The 17,429-nt window shown below is 39.5% G+C and overlaps 1 protein-coding gene across 2 annotated transcripts; it reads left to right on the forward strand.

The window, feature by feature from the left end:
• The first annotated feature begins 3,184 nt into the window (after nucleotides 1-3,184).
• On the forward strand, nucleotides 3,185-17,322 carry LOC131683816 (glycerophosphodiester phosphodiesterase 1). Of its 2 annotated transcripts, XM_058966148.1 has the most exons (7): nucleotides 3,185-3,316; nucleotides 3,379-3,528; nucleotides 3,585-3,931; nucleotides 12,565-12,737; nucleotides 12,802-13,000; nucleotides 16,036-16,220; nucleotides 16,411-17,322. In XM_058966148.1, the coding sequence occupies exons 3-7, from the start codon at nucleotides 3,695-3,697 to the stop codon at nucleotides 16,571-16,573; spliced, it is 957 nt and encodes a 318-aa protein (XP_058822131.1). In that variant the 5' UTR covers nucleotides 3,185-3,316; nucleotides 3,379-3,528; nucleotides 3,585-3,694; the 3' UTR covers nucleotides 16,574-17,322. The 2 variants fall into 2 exon arrangements, with proteins under 2 accessions (XP_058822131.1, XP_058822130.1); XM_058966147.1 differs by lacking the exons at nucleotides 3,185-3,316; nucleotides 3,379-3,528; nucleotides 3,585-3,931 and adding an exon at nucleotides 11,951-12,483.
• The last annotated feature ends 107 nt before the right edge of the window (nucleotides 17,323-17,429 follow it).

Below are 17,429 nucleotides of genomic sequence, written 5' to 3' on the forward strand. Positions count from 1 at the left end.
AAATCCTCAAACACAAAAGATGGCGCGAACATCCCAGCGGGTATGGAATGTGGCATTTTGACCCAATATTTTTCTGGAGTAAATTTGCAATAGGACGTAAGCTACACCCCAGTTAAACTCATTCCGGAACCGGTTCGGATTTCTGAATGGGGGTCATTATAGGGGCCCTTACACGCGCAATAAAAGTGTCATTACTAAGTAGTGTCATTACTGGAATTGTATGGGAATTCCAACATTACTCGCCTTACACGTTCATTAAATGTGACATTACTGCTCAGTAATGACATTACTAACGCCTCGTGAAATGCAACAACCGATTCCGACTCAATCGGTTTCAGAATCGGTTGTTGAATTTGATTTGGAATCCATATATTGACTCCATTCAGGATTCCGAATCAAATTCCGAATGGATTGACCGGGAATGAGAAAACGATATCACTACAAAAAAAACTTTACCAATTTTATGTATTCAAATAGGGATCTTTAATTTGGAAAAATTGTGCCAGGTTTTCATATGTATTGGTAGCGGGTGTCCTTACGAGTACACTCATATCATTCTTAAACCTTAATTATTCTTTTATGATTTTTAAATTAAAAAAAAACCAAATTAAACTCAACCAGCAAACTGACAGTTGTCCTACTAAATGACGTATCTGCAAATATCTCGTTCGCCTCATTGTTAACCGGGACAGCACCCCACACAGCATGATCTGGTACTTTGTCAATCCGCTAGCAACCTGCCATCCCAAGTTTCATCTGCAAACTATGGTAGATCTGATAAGGCAACCTATTGACTTATTTGACGTCTAGGACACCAACACAGTTGCAATGTGTATAGACAACATACATATAAAGCTATGTTTTCAATTCGCCATCTGATTTAACCTCATTTGGCAAAAAAAACTACCCGATTTAACCTCAATCTCGCACTAACACAACTCCACATAGATTAGTCAATAGGATCGTGCAAGATGCATGGGTTTGAATGTGTTATTGTCCTAAAAGGAAACAAACTAAAAAATGTTTTTTTTTCAATAGTTTCGGGCCAAAAAATTGAAAAAGGACTGAGATATTAACTCACGGTACTAATCTGCATCAGAATATGCCTTAACCCGCACACCCCTAAAGATCCCTATTGCCCATTTTCGGAAGTTATTCGAGCTGTCAAAAAATGGGTGCTTTTTTGTTTCCAACAATGGGTACTTTTTATCCATTTCACAACCTCTCGATGAGGTAATGCCAATGGGTATAATACTTAGGGTGACCATATAAAGCGAGTAAAAAACCAGGACAATTCAGCGAGTAAAAAACCAGGACAATCATTGAAGTAGAGCAGAAACATAAACGGTCCCAAGTAGGTTCCCTTCGCTATTCCTGTTTTAAAAATAAGTACCTGGCAATCTCCAATGACCATCATTATATCTGGATCTGAGAGCTTGGATCGAAACAACTGCAAAAACTACTGTTGATTACAAATTTTATCGATTGTTATATGAAAACAGCGGATAGGTTGGTGTAAATAATATCAGTTTGAGTGGGACCTTCCATACTCGCTGTTATGTAGGATGCTAAACTCGGAAGGTTAGTCGCTGTTCAATGTCCAGCCGTGAAGCCATGTTAATCGTGGATTAGGTACTGTTTTCACCCTGAAGTGGTTTCATAATCACCAGCCAGAGAGAGAGAGCACTCAATGAAGTTATTCCACGATAGTTATTGATGTTTCGTCATTTACCTTTTCTTGGATTGGAAAAATGTTCGCGGATTTCCAGTAAAACTAGAAAATGCCACTGGAAAGAGAACTCAAGTAGAAACAAAGTCACCAAAACTTCGATTTGTCTTCTTAGCGGCATCAAAAGGAATTATTCCCGGATCGAAAGACGATTTAAGCCGGAAAGAATCTTTGGCAATCATTGCTTCATTGCCATTGATAGCGGGCAGATTTTTGTCCACAACTGGAATCATTTCGATTTGTTCGGCTGCTAAATTTCCTAGCAAACGGACTACAGGTCATTCATATGCTATGTACATACGAACGCCTCATTCTTTTTCCTTTCATTTTCCATGTAAGAGAAAAAAATTGAGTGATTAAAAAAGACATCGGATGGTACAATTGAGGGAATCGAACGTATAAAACTTTGTGTGGCGTATTCGTTGGAGTTGGAGAAACCAGGACGTATGGTCACTCTAATAATACTGATATAATGGGTGAAAAATCCTTTAAGAATAATTTCAAGCGAATTGTGCATCGTAGCGGAACCTGCAAATTATCGGCTCGTAGCTGAAACCGTGCCGGAATCGGTACAATTCGACAATGCTGCGAAAACAACGGCAGTTTAAACCACTGAGGATGTTGCAAATATGCGCCAGTTCCGCAATTATTACTGCTTTGGAAGCCAACAAAAATATTCTGACCAGTGACAGGTTTTATTTAGTTTTATGGCTTTAGAACAGAATCCATATCGAGATTCGTATATTTTCATGAGAGGGAAATATGTAATGTGAAATCAATGTTTTGTAATGTCTTTTTTTAAATTCAGAAAAAATTCTACTTTGAATATTTTTCATTCTAGGGCGATTTTCATGAATTTAGGTATTTTTACGCATTTTGTTGTAACTGTTCTGTGAAAAATAATGGATAAAACGTACCCAGATTGACGTACAAGGTCTGTACTCATTACTGAGTATAAGCCACCCATTAAGCGGGTTATTCTACTTTTATTGAAAATGGGTACTTTTCTACGCATTAATGGGTACTTTATTTTATCAGATAGTCGATGAAAATTGTTCTTCTATATGATTTCTGCATCTCTTATTAGGTTATATTTTTTGATTCGTTTTTTAATACAGTAGTGATTCGCTGGTTGGGCCACAGCATTGTCCAACTAACGAATTTGATTCGCTAGTTGGACCGACTGACATATGTCAAAAACTCTCCAAAGGATGTAAATGCATCTATTCACATCTCTAAATATTGTCAGATTGATTGTCAAAGTTAATTTGACATAATATTTTTGCCTTCAGATGCTTTTTAGTTGGACAATGGCCCAACTAGCGGAGGCCCAACTGTCACGACCCCTCGGTCGGCGCATCTCACCATTTCTATTAACCGTGCATCATGTGGAGTATGTGAAATACCACACACCAGCTCTCGGTCAGCGAGAAACGTCAACCAGGAATTTGAAGAAGAAAAGCGACAAGATTTTCATGCGAGGTGCGAAGGCGTTATTAAAATTAATTCTTAAATCTAGTTAAACTAAACTTAAATGCTAAATTCTTATACTAAGTGGCTTATAACTATACTTAAGGCTAGTTAAAGGTAAGAATTAATCCTAAAATGAATTACAAAGCGTGAACTTAACCTTAATCATTGTTCCTTAGCCTAACCTAAAACTAAGCGAGTGTAAGAACGGGAAAGCGTGTTCCAGAACAAAGCTCGGAGGAGGTTGAAAATAGAAAAAGGATTAGGAGGTTAAAATAGTAAAAGGATTACGGAGGAAGCAGGATTACAAAGGAGTAGGGGTACTAAACGTAAGTTACCAAATCATTAGTTGCTGCATTTTGTACTTATTGTGACACTTACACAGGAAGTTTTAATCGCGTCCAATATACGGATTTAACACTCGGAAACTCCCCTTATTCCTGATTGACATTCGTCAACAATTTAAAACTTCGTTTATCCACGTCCGGGATAACGATGTCGGAAGGCAGAACCAGTTCCGACGAATCAAACCAAGGGGTTTGCAAGGTATGCGATGGAAGCGATAACTCACGGATGGTCCAGTGTGATAAATGCGACGACTGGTTCCATTTCGACTGCGTGGGGGTAAGTCAAGCTGTAGAGAATCAAGATTGGCTCTGCTCGGACTGCTATGGGAAGCAGCATGCCAAGAACAAGAAATCTACGAAACCAACTCCCCCAACGGTACCGCCCGTAAGTACACTTGCAACCATTGTAACAACTGGAACACTGGTTCCCAAAATTACGAGTACGTCCTCTATTAACGTGACAAGCACGTTTGTCACGTCCTCTATGATATATACGCCAAATACACTAGTTTCTCCATACATGTTTAATGCACCAATGCCACCCCATTCGCTAATGCCACCCTGTTCATACGCGCAGTCTTATTATATGATGCCACCCAATACGCCAATGCCATTAAATACTTCTATGCCACCAATGCCACTGATACAATCATATCGTCTGTCAAATCCGAGTATTTCGTCGTCGGGAGTGAACTACTACGACCGTTGTTACACAGTGCCATCCAGTTTCATTCAGCCCATTCCGTCAGTGCCCTATCCAGTTGTGTCTAGTGATGTGCAACCAACTACCATTCCAATAGGAGGACAACCTAAAGAGCTGCCGGAGCAACTGCATCCACGATTTCCTCCGAAGACCAAGAAACATGTTTTGGAGGATAACATGAGCCAGTATTCCGAAGTCAGTTCCAGAAGGTCCACCAAACAGAGACAGTTGAAGTTGCAACTGCAAATGTTGGACGACGAACGGAAACTACAGGAAGCGGAAGAAGCAAGCAAACGCGAGTATATTCACACCCGCAACCAGCTGATGAAGGAGATAGTCAACGAGGAGGATTCGATTGTGGATGCTGATGAAGGACTGTCAGATGAACGAGTAGCGGAATGGCTTAACGACGAGGCTCCTGCAGAAGTTCCAGTTTCGCAGAACCAACGTCAGCTACCGGTATCCCAGTCAGTGGTTGTTCCACAACTAACGAATGTGTGGACGTCGGTCGGACAGATGCAGATCCAGGACCGAGTGAAGAAAACTGGTCTGTACCCGACTGAGAATCCCGGGATCAGACGAACGAATGTCAACCATCAATCGACCGCGGTGGGAAGCAAATTTGTTCCTATGTTACGCTCTACTCCGAGACAGATGCCCTCAGGTTATGAAAACGGCAGCAACCTAACACATAGCCAAGTCGCTGCTCGACAAGCCGTGTCACGAGAACTCCCAGTATTCAGCGGCTCGCCGGAAGAATGGCCGTTGTTCTACTCCACGTTTACGACAACGACCAACATGTGCGGCTATACCGCAGAGGAGAACCTAATGCGGTTGCAGAAGTGCTTGAGAGGGAAGGCGTATGAAGCAGTAAAGTGCCGCTTGATGCATCCGGCTAATGTTGTTGGTATCCTGTCCACATTGAGGATGTTGTACGGGAATCCCGAGATCATCGTGCAGAATTTGATATCCAAGATCCAGTCAACGCCAGCGCCGAAAGCGGACAGATTAGAAACACTCATCGAGTTTTCCCTTGCAGTGCAGAACCTTTGCGCAACGATCGAAGCTTGCGAGCTGGAAGAGTATTCGTACAACGTTGCTCTTTTACATGAGCTTGTAGATAAGCTACCTTCAGGGTTCAAGGTGGAGTGGGCCAAATATCGCCGTAACCTACCACGAGTACATCTTTCAATATTCGCAAAATGGTTGTATGAGCTAGCAGAAATTGTGTGTCCGATCGCAAATTTGCATGGTAGCGGGGCTAGAGCGCCCCAAAGTAACAAGAAAAACTCGGCGTTCCTTAATGCTCACAGTGGGGAGACAAGCGGCGGTACGACGGACAAGACGAATCATCAATCCAATTCGAATCGAATTCAGGCTAACTCTAAGGAGTGCCTGGTTTGTAAGGGAAGTTGTCCTAATGTGGAGAAATGCCAGCGGTTCACTGAGCTTGGATACAACTCTAAATGGGCAACTGTGAAAGAGTTCGGGTTATGCCGGAAGTGCCTACGGAAACATAAGGGACCGTGTAAGTCAAAGCAAGTTTGCGGCACAAACGGTTGCACTTTCAAACATCACCAACTGCTCCACAACAATCAACGTGAAGGAGCGCTGCGTTCCGGTAGTAGAGATTCACATTCCGCCACGGTGGCACAAGACACATCTGTACGCGAATGCAACGCTCATCATAAGGCCACGAACAAGGGACTGTTCAGAGTTGCTCCAATCGTCATCCATGGCCCGGTTAAATCCATCAAAACTTTCGCATTTCTCGACGATGGGTCCTCACTAACTCTAGTGGACGCATCGCTAGTGCAAGAGCTGAAGCTACAGGGAACGCCGGAACCGTTATGCCTTAAATGGACAGGTAACAAGCGGCGGATGGAAAGTGACTCAATGAGGTTGGACCTCGAAGTTTCTGGAACGGGAGAGGTTCAGAAGAAGTACCGCCTTGCAGGAGCACATACTGTTGCTAGTTTGGATTTGTTTCATCAAACGGTAGACACGGAGTTGATGTGCAAAGAATATCCCCATCTACGAGGAATCCCCATCGAATCGTACATAAATGTACAGCCTCGGATCTTGATCGGAATCGATAATGCCAACCTGACATTCCCACTCAAGGGAAGGGAAGGCAAGATGTACGAGCCGATCGCAACGAAAACACGACTCGGATGGATTGTTCACGGAGGTTCGAACACCGGAGAGGCTGTTGTGGGACACCATAGCCATAGCGTTCAGACATGTCCATGCAGCGAACGATCCGATGGTATGTTGCAGCAAGCCGTACGTGAATACTTTTCTCTGGATGGACTGGGAATTTACAGACCGGAGAAGCAACTTTATTCCGTGGCAGATCAGCGTGTGCAGCAGCTTATGCAGTCAGCGTCAAAGACAGAGAGTGGGCGATATGAAGTTAGCCCGTTATGGAAGTTCGACGAATTCCGACTACCCAACAGCAAACCTGTGGCTCTACGACGCTTCCACTGCCTAGAGGCCAGAATGAAGAAACAGCCGGAGTTGGCCCAAGTATTGCGGGCGAAGATCGAAGATTATCGTAAAAAGGGGTACATCAGAAAGCTGTCGGACGAAGAGCTGCAAGTTCCACAAGAACGAGTGTGGTATCTCCCGTTGTTTCCAGTGTTCAACCCGAATAAACCTGGGAAGGTGAGAATTGTGTGGGACGCGGCTGCAAAAACAAATGGTGTATCGCTGAACTCGATGCTGCTGACAGGGCCGGATTTACTGACGCCTCTGGACTACGTGCTTTTCCGGTTCCGAGAGTTCCGCGTAGGACTTATTGGTGATGTGAAGGAGATGTACTTGCAAATGGCAATGTCCAAGAAGGATCAGCACTGCCTCAGGGTGTTATGGTGTGATGACGCATCTGGAGAACCGAGCACCTACGTGACGCAGGTTATGCCCTTCGGTACCTGTTGTTCGCCAAGTTGCGCGCAATTCATCAAAAATCTCAACGCAAGCAAGTTCGAAGGGCAGTATCCAGTGGCCGCGCAAGCCATTATCAAACAGCACTACGTGGACGATATGCTGGTGAGCGTCGAATCTGAACAGGAGGCGATCCAGTTAGCAATGGATGTGAAATTCGTGCACGCCCAGGCTGGATTCGACATGCGAAACTGGATTTCTAACTCCCCTGCAGTTATGAAAGCCCTGAAGGAGAATAACAAGGACGAAATCAGTCTAAACATCGGAGCAGAGCTGACGACCGAGAAGGTTTTAGGAATGTGGTGGTGTACGGCTTCAGATTCATTCATTTACAAACTTTCAGCGAAGCACGACCGGGATTTGCTTGATGGGAATCGCACACCTACGAAGCGAGAGATGCTCAGAACACTCATGGCTGTTTTCGATCCACTGGGATTGATATCCAACGTGATGATCTACCTAAAAGTCCTATTCCAGGAAGTATGGCGATCCGGAATCGGCTGGGATGAGGTGATACCAGAACGTCTTAACGAAAAGTGGGAGAAATGGCTGGAGATCCTACCCAAGGTACAGACTATCAGCATACCTCGCTGTTACCGGTCTGCAACGCGGTTGGGCCCGCAAACGAACATCAAGCGGCCCAGTTAAAAATGTCCAACCAGCTGATCACGACTGTATAACCACGCGCCATAAAATTTTTCAATTCTTTTGGATCGGTTTGAGACAATACTGGAAAGATATAAATGCTAAAAGCAGAGTTTCCGTGTATTTGAATTATTAGCACAGAGAACAGACGTCCATCTTCAGCATTCAACTTGTGTAAAATCTCTAACGGTTTCGAAGGTAGTTGGGGTATCTAAACCAGGTTCGCTACTGTCGTCATGATTTTGTGGCTAAGTTCGACAGAATTGACAGCGGTTATGCCACTACCCAGTCAAACTAGTCCGGAACCGGTTCGGACTTCCAGCATGAATTCTAGCTTAAATTCATCAACCGATAGAGTCGGAATCGGTTGTTTTCTTTGAGCAAGATTCCATACTAAATCCATTCAGGATTTCGAACCGGTTCCGGAATGGATTTGACGGATAATTAGGATAGATTGGTGTGGTGGTGCTAGTGTTTATCGTCATGGATGTCTGTTCTCTGTGTTATTAATGTACATTGTACACAAGACAAAGTGCCCTGTCACATCATGCCGTGACCAGACGCTAAAAATCGTCCCACACTAGTAATACAGTAAATTCTATCTACAAACCGATCAGTGCCTATCGCACACACAGCAAAAAAATATTATCCATTTTATATACTTAAATTGTCCATTGACGGAAGTTAAATGAGCTGTCAAAAATGGGTACTATTTTGTTTCTAACCAATTTATAGTTAGCGTTGACAAATAAATACGAATTCTTTCTTTTAATCAACTCTTGGGGATGTAAGGAGTACAACTAGTACAACAACTTATGTGAATTTGGTAATTACTTATTAGGTATAAACAATAGGTATCTTTAATTTGGAAAAATTGTGTCAGTTTTTCATATGTATTGATGGTGGGTGTCTTTACGAGTACAGTCATATTATTTTTAAATCTTAATTATTCTTTTCTAACATTTAAATTAAAAAAAAAAAACAAATTAAATTCACCCAACAAACTGACAGTTGCCCCACTAAATGACGTATCTGCAAATATCTCGTTCACCTTACTGTTTACCGGGACAGCACCCCACACATCATGATCTGGTACTTTTGCAACCCGCTAGCAACTTGCAATCCCAAGTTTCGTCTGCAAACTATGGCAGATCTGATGAGGCAACCGAGTCGTGCAAGTCGCATGGGTTTGGAGGTGTTACTGTCCTAAAAGGAAAAAAATACAAATAATTCACTAGTTTCGCGCTTAGAAATAGGAAAAGGATTGAGATATTAACTCACATTACTAATCTGCGTCAGAAATGCCGTAACCCGCACACCCCTAAAGATCCCTATTGAGTTCTTGTCGGCCGGTCTCACGAAATCTAATGCAGTTACAAATACATATAATTTGTATTTGTATTTGTAACAATTGAGGTTTTATGATAGTTTTATAGCCGCTCATAAAACTTAGATTGCACTTATAGCGTGCTATAAAACTTAAATAGTTACTTGGGTTTGGCAGTTACTTGGTTGAAAACAATCCGATTTGCTTTTGCCGTCTTTGTTTATTATTTTCCACCTGCTAGTGATGTAGTATTTGTGTCATGTGACGTGTACGTACATGAGCCGTAGAAAAGTCTATTAAAACTCGAAAATCTCGTTTTTTTACAATAAATTCGGCTGTGTCTGAACTTAAAGTCCTAGACATCTAAAAAAATTTTTGCGTCTATCTCAAACATTGATCTAAATAATATATTTTTTGCAGAATTTTTCGTAGGTCAGTTTTTTCAAAAAAAAAATTATAAAAATATGCAAAAATTGAGTTTATTATTATGTTGGCCTATAAAAGATTCTGAGAGACAGGGATAACTTCTCAACTAGCATAAAAATAGATTTACGAGAGTTTTTGAGGTCGCAGATTACGATTCTGATGTCAAAATTTGAAAATTAAAAATAACCCCTACAAAATGGCAACCATTTTATACGAAATTGACAAATTTTTGTTATAGTCAGTATTAAAATCGATTCGCGGGGTTTTTTTGGGTCGCTGATTTGGATTCTGATATTATAATTACAAAATTCGACGACGCTCAGCTTTGCTTCGCCGATTTCTATAAGAGCAAACGTTCTGCGCACTTTTGTAACCTTTATTGATCACAAACTCGTTCATAAAAGGTATAATTAAAATTATTGCTTCGCTTGTTCACCCTTCTTACATCAGCGCTTTTTTCGTCAAATTTCACTTTTTTGTATTCGAATTATCTCACACAAATTCAATTTGAACTTTAGCGCTTTTCAGTACATGAAATTTAGCCAAGTACAGTCGCCATATTGGATCCGTCATTTTGAATTTTGCATTTTCGAATCAGAATCAGCGACCCCAAAATCCAATATATAGCTCAAAATAACCGTAATAATAATGAAAACAAAATCGCGTCGCAAAAGGTTAAAAAAATAACTTGTGTTTGTGGATATGTGCAATATTTATACGGATACTGAAAGCTCTTTTCACGCTCTATTTAAAAGTACAATCATTCAGGTTAAATAGATTTAAAAATTACTTTAAATAACACAAAGTGTTTAAAATTAAGAAACTTGACTTGGTGTGCTTGAAAACATACAATACAGCCAACAACTTCTACAAAACAAAATGTTTTGCAACAAAAACACATTGTATAATAGTTTGCACATAACTTGAGGTACACAAAGAAAGACAGAGGAGAAAAAGGGATTCCGCTAACTTACCCAAACCGTCAGCTAGCCCTGGGCTTCTCTACTTAAAAAAGCCGTATTTCAAAATTCGTGGGATCTACAGAGTTTGTATCTTCAGAAGATATACTCATAATTACCCGACCTACAACTTAGATATCATTTTTCTATCTAGTTCCATTAAAAAGTTGATAACAGCGCCACCCTACTGGCTAATTTTCGAACTAATATGGTACGATCAAATACTGTGTTGGAACAATCAGCACTGTGATTTGGACTGGTGTGTGTGATTGAATTATATATAACTAGTAAACCAGTTGAATTAATACTATCCACGAGGTTGCACGTTTTTTTACTCCGCTCCGTCCGTGCAAGATTTTAACTCGTCCCGAGAATTTCGGTCTTCGTTCGTCCAGTTATTTTTAGCTTGAATTGAACATATATATTAAGAAGAACCTTAATCCATTCAAAACATCCATTAGAAATAGTAAATTTTAATATTTTGTGTTGTGATCATCTTTTCCGAAACACGTCCGTCTTACCCCCACCGTTTCACCCGCAGTCTGGAAAAAGTGCAGATATTTATTCATTTTCTAATTCTTCAAAAATTGTGATACTTGTTGATTTTTGTAAAATAATCCCTCTGGGCACTCGAAAGCCAACATATGGAGCTACAACATAGAGTATTACACGTTGACAAAAACATGCTCTTACTATGTTATATTTCAGAATTTCCTTAATATGTCCGTCGTACCCCTAGCTCCCCTACGGGTTTTTCGAACAGTAGAATTGAATCGAGATTTGTTGTTTTAATAAAAAACGAAATATGTAAGCTAGATGGCTACGGAACGTGTTTTTACTAAATTTTTTTAAAGCATGGGCTACGTACTAAGGGAGGGGAGTAAATAGTGACTGGCATATGTTTTGAATTTCGAATTGGATTTAATGCCGGTAGCCATGGTAGCATAAGTATTTCACTTTTCATGTCGAATATTTTCAACTTGGTTACAATAAAGCATACAATAAACTTGCATCAAACATCATAGTGTGCGCTATGAAAATGTATCGTTCATTCTATGACATTCTGGTTCAAAAAGCAAGATTTGAATATTCACATGTTTACAAGGGATATGTTTATACTAAGTCTTAATAATTTATAATCAATATAATAAAATGATCATGGTTTCGCTTGTATTTTCTCACCGACCTCAATTATATTTTTTCGTATAATATTTGTGACCAAAAGTGGTCATAGTGTAGTCGAAAAAGACTTTTGTGCATATTGCACCAGCTTACCAATGGGTTGACGAATCTATGCTGTGGAGACTGTCAAAAACATAAAAAAACATTGCCAAATTCTGGCGTTGTTTAGGTGAGCTGATAGCATGCGCAATGATCACATCAATTCCTCGTACTTCAAATATGCGAACGTTTTTACTTTGTGTGGGTGTAGACTGCTTCTTTTAGAGATTAATGACAGAAGTCGATTAGTTTTCATTAGCTTAGTTTATCAAATGTTTCCAAATTTTTCTGTGCTGAACACAACCTAGTGAAAATGTGGTGATTTCCAATCGATCGTATTCGTTAGTTATCTAGAATCTGCTTGCATCTAATGTACCATCGATTGCATGTATCTTTCGACAATCTTGAAAGTGTTGAAAATGATATATCAGTTTTTTTGGTTCCTAACAACTTGCTTCACCTTTCTGTTCAATGCCCTGTGGCTATGTTGTAACTTCGCCTCGATCGGCATTCCGTGGCTTATGCTGCTGTTCTTCCTGGTATGCATCGCTTCCAAGTTTGTCAAGCTGAAGTGTCCTGCTGGCGAGGTTGTTCAATCGATGCTGCACAGAAGTGAGAAGGAAGTTGGCTCCGAGGTGCTCTACTGGCCTATTGTTAGTAGGGGTGGGGCATTCGATGCGCCGGAAAACTCACTTGCCGCCATCAATCAAGTATGAGTCATGATTAGCATGCTCTGTCCCATAGCGGGGTGAGGTCATGGTTATTTTATTTTGTGTCTTCTCTGTTTGCAGTGTTTATCACAAAAGTGTTACAACATTCTACTTGATCTGAACATCACAAGCGATGGGCACTTGGTGGTACTCCACCGAACGACCTTAGAGAAAGCGAGCATCAACGAACCCATCCACAAACTGAAGCTAAGTGCGCTAGATCATCTCAACATTTCCGAGCATCATCCTTTAGGGTAACGAGAGAAATAACTTTTAATTATTTGTACTAACATAAAAAATGTATCAATTTGTTTTTAGGCAACATTTTCAATCTGAGACAGTCATTACGTTCGAAAAATTGCTGAAGTTGTTGGAAACGAACGAATTAACAGTGTTCCTGCTAGCATCACACACCAGTGCAAAGTTGACTGAGCTGCTGCGTGATGCAATTGCCAGGAACTCGATTTTTACTAAGCGTATCGTTTTTTGCTGCTCATCTCCGGTAGCTATCTATCAGGTGAGTAGGGTTGCAATATTTTTTTTAGGACATGTTGAATAATAACTAACTCGGCAAATGATATTATTCAGATATTTGAGATTACAGAATCCAATCAAACTATTTTTGTTAGATTTTTTGGACACATTTGCATAAAAATAAGAACAGTTTCATTTTTCCGCTCTAATTAAAGATATGTGAGCAGGGCCGTAGCGTGGTCTTCTGGTGCCCTTTGCGGAATCTCAGTTTTGCGCCCATTGGTGTTTACTTTGGCTTTCTTTTGGAAATGGTACACTTACCCCCTACTTCATTCATGCTTGGCTGTCGTTCAGCAGTTGACGCTAAGTGTTTGAAGGCGACGGAGTGAGCATTTATTCCGAAAACTGTATATTAGGGTGCGAATGGCATGTATGGACAAAAGTTATCCATCGAATTTAATCACCAGACATACCTCAAAAGCAATAGCACCATTAGTCTCTATGAAAAATTTGAGCTCAATCGGACATGATTAAGGGGTTGCGCAAAACAGTCAAAGTGCAAAAATTTTCACCGGTGAAAGAAAAACCACAAAAGGACCGTTAAAATATTCAAAAATCGAATTCGTATTTTTGATGCTAAATGTCATGAAAAGTCGCGATAAACTGTCATCCTGATTTTTTTTAAAGATAGCCTTTAGGAACTTGGTAAAAATATTTTAACAAAAGACGCCTCCAGTACTTTTGATTTTTAAACTGGGATTTTCAAATAAAATAAAACAGAATTGACAGCAGATTTCGACATTTTAAGTATTTCTAAGGCATTTGGCTGCATTCAAAATTGCATTTCCAAACTCAAGTCCCATTTCAATTCAAAAATTTTCCATTTTTTCAACATTACACCAGATTTCGACGCTTCATGACATTTTTGTTCCGATTGAGCTCAAATTGTGCATAGGAACTTTTTTCAAGGTTCCAACACCTTTGAGGTGTGTCCAGTTTAAAAATTCAGGTTGTCAATAACTATTGGCACTATACCGTATATCAAGTATACTGAGGAGACAATTTTAGGAACTTTGATCTGGTTGGATTGTTGATTATAATGCAAGTCATTAGATTTTAATTACCAGTCTAAGTGCCGTAACGGCCATCTTTTTGCACATGCGAGTGAAACAAAGATGCTTTTATGATCTATTGCTGATTAAATTTTTCACATATTCTTCGTTCCAGTTTCTAAGAAAATAGGTTGCAGCCAGTCATACATCGAGTGAAGATAGATGACCACTATTCTTTATTATCCTTGCCTTTCAAGTTATACATTCTTTTTTCATATTCTTCAGTTGTCACTTTGTATTTGGCTCTAGGCCTGTGCATAAATAAACTCTCCTGGAATGATACAAATTATCCTAAAATGGATGTCGAACGAGATTCGTCATCAAAGTCTCCGACTTCCATTTAAAATGAAATATCATATCCGATCTTCTTTGTAATAAAGGATAATCCGCTAAGCTTTCCAATATTCTGCAAGAAATGACGCAGATATATTCAGCTGTGACAGGTATCTCGAAAGTTCGCTCAGATAAGCTCAAAATTGTGATATTTTGTCAAAAGAAAACAAATGACGTTACTGGTGACAAGCTTTTTATGAAGAACTACTGTGTTTACATGCCCGCTCACAATGTTGAGATCGATGGCGTAGTTATCGATTCGAACTTGGTATGCGTGGATCTACTGATGGACGGGGTTTGGCTGTTTCAAGAATCCCTTGCTCGAATGTGCGAGGATTTGGAATGGCAATTGCACCGGACGGGACAAAATGGGTTGGACTTTGAAACTCGTGTCGGCTGCCGTTTGGTGAGACTGCTTTGCGTCATCTATGACAAGGATCGTCTGCCTGAGCGGTTGTTTTTAGCGTGCGTCAAGAATACAGTATTGCAATTTTCATGTGGTATTTCAACCAGATATTCGACTTAGTACAGAACTGGTTGGGCCTAGGCTGCGAACTTTATGATATTGCCTTTAATTTTCGTGATAATTGATCTAGCTCACTCTACGATGTTTGCTAAAGCTTTACAGAAGTGTCCTGCTTCAATGCTCATGACCACATCTCTGTTCCCCTTGTGTTTCTGTAAAAGTGGGAAAATAAGCGGAAAAATTCGTTTTTTTTTGGAAATATAAAGTTGTTGTTTATTCTGGACCAACAGAACCGTAGCGTAGTCGTCTGGCGCCTTTAGTTACGTCTCAGTGATGCATCTCTTTGGTGTTCACTTTGGTTTTCTTTTTTAGTTCGACTTTCAAGCAATAATTTTGTGTGTGCCTGGGAATGAAACTCCTATCCTTACTTATTTTAAGACTTAACCTAACTTGTTTCGTAGAGCGGATCAAGATCTCAGTACCCCGGTTAGCGCCCTTGGCAGGGGCCTACCGCACGCTGAGGGTCTGTATGTGAGATATTTTTTTCAAAATAGTAAATACGCGAAAATCATTCAAAGCACAAATTTTAAGTCTTACATCTATACGTGCAAGTTTATTTCTTTCCATTTTTAAAAAGGACTATAGATAAAAAAAATCTATTTTAATAGTTTGGCGGCTCAAGGCCGGCAGAATCCCTGTTAGAAGTCTTATTCATATAACCTTTCTCCAAAATTTGATAATTGGTGAGGTACAAATAAAAACTTTTTGCCCTAAGGATATATAAAGACGGTAGCTTCTATAAAATTTTACAGCTACCGAAAATAGTTTTGCCAAATAATTTGAATTTAATTGAAAATATTGTACTTCCCGTAAACTCGTTTACATAAAACACAATTTAAAATCGCCAATCGCGGCGTTGCATCTTGGGTGACCGCCTTTTCGTTAATTTACTCATGTCGACGAAAATAAATCCTCTATTCTCAAGACAATTGATTGGCTTTGATCGAGAAGCTGTTAGTTGTTACTAAAGGGTTATATTTTATTGTCTGAAAGTTTGAAAAGGATCATTCCACTAGGTAATTTTCTACAGCGTTTTCTCTGTGATGCAATTTGATGTGGGGCACCCTTTATTCATATAAAACTTCATAGACATATTTTTATTTTCAGTTACGTCAGCATTGCCCTGATCTAGTTTGCGGATTGTGGATGGATAAGTCGACTCTCTCGCGTACCCAACAGTATTTAAGTGCTTCAACAATTTTGATGTCTATTTACGGTGCCATCTATCGCAACATTGTTGCACCAGTCATCGGTATTAGTCTAGTGTTTATTCATAAAGAAGAATTTAACGCGTAAGTGTTGCCATTTTCAGCTAAATTTAATGTATATTATAAGAAACTGAATATAAAATTACCAGTTGAGAACTAAAAATTAAAAACTGAGAAGTATATTGTGTACCACAAATTGATCATTGTAATCTGAAATAAAAAAATGGAAGTCGAAAAAAGGACCATCTCCTAATATTGTTTACTCCCTTTCTAGGCAAATATCAACTCTATGGCACAACGTCGGTGTTCGCCCGATAGTTTATACAATCAATTCACCGAACGAAAAACGATATTTTCAGCAGGTAACGAAAACGCAGTATTTGACTGACTCGCTGCGCTCTGAGCCGCAAGTTATCTTCAGGATCAAACGCAAATGAACCCGTTTCTACAAGGAATACTCTACAGTAGCAGTTCTAGTGAATCGGTATCTTCGTACTATAGCGGTAGCATTTATTTATTCGAATGTTTCAATTTGACAGCTTAAAGTGAGATAAACCTAACCGTTTTCGGTTAGGAACGATGCTTTTCCTCAATTCATTATAGATTAGGTCTTAGTTTAATCTAACCGTGAATATGGCCAAGCTTATAGTTAATAAGTCTGAATGATTTGCTTCTTATAGTCACTATGTAGCAAATTAGAAATATTGTGTTTCTTTTACATTAACAATGATTTTGAAACTTGGACACGTATTTATTCTAAAGGTAAAAATTGAGGTATTTTATTTTTATTTACTTTCACTTTGTTCTGTGAGAGTGAGATGTGTTCCCGTTTTATACATTCTGTGAGAGTGAGATATATCCTTTTTATACATCACCGTCTTCTATTTGTACATATTATGTTTTGATTTTCGTGAAATATTTATTTTTGATTTTATTCGCAGAAAAAAATTAATTTTTATTTTCTAAAATCCTGCAAATCTATTCTTCATAATACTACTATTATAGTGAAGTAAGGCGAAACTAGTTAGAGTCGTTTGTCGTGGTTTTCACGAATTTTGTTTGGTTATTAACATTCACAAGCGAGCAGATGAAAAATGTAGACATCATAATTTAAAACTAAATCACATTTGTTTTGTATCAAAATGCGCAAAAAAGGTATAAATAAACACAACAATAGGCCTCACAATGTTCATATATAAGTCCGATTTATCCGCATTCTGTAATCGAAAATCATATCATCACTAAATTAAACATTTTGAATAGGGGAGGGTAGCCTAAGACGAACACTGTGGG

Source organism: Topomyia yanbarensis, chromosome 2 (genome assembly GCF_030247195.1).
Source record: "Topomyia yanbarensis strain Yona2022 chromosome 2, ASM3024719v1, whole genome shotgun sequence".
Lineage (NCBI taxonomy): Eukaryota > Metazoa > Arthropoda > Insecta > Diptera > Culicidae > Topomyia > Topomyia yanbarensis.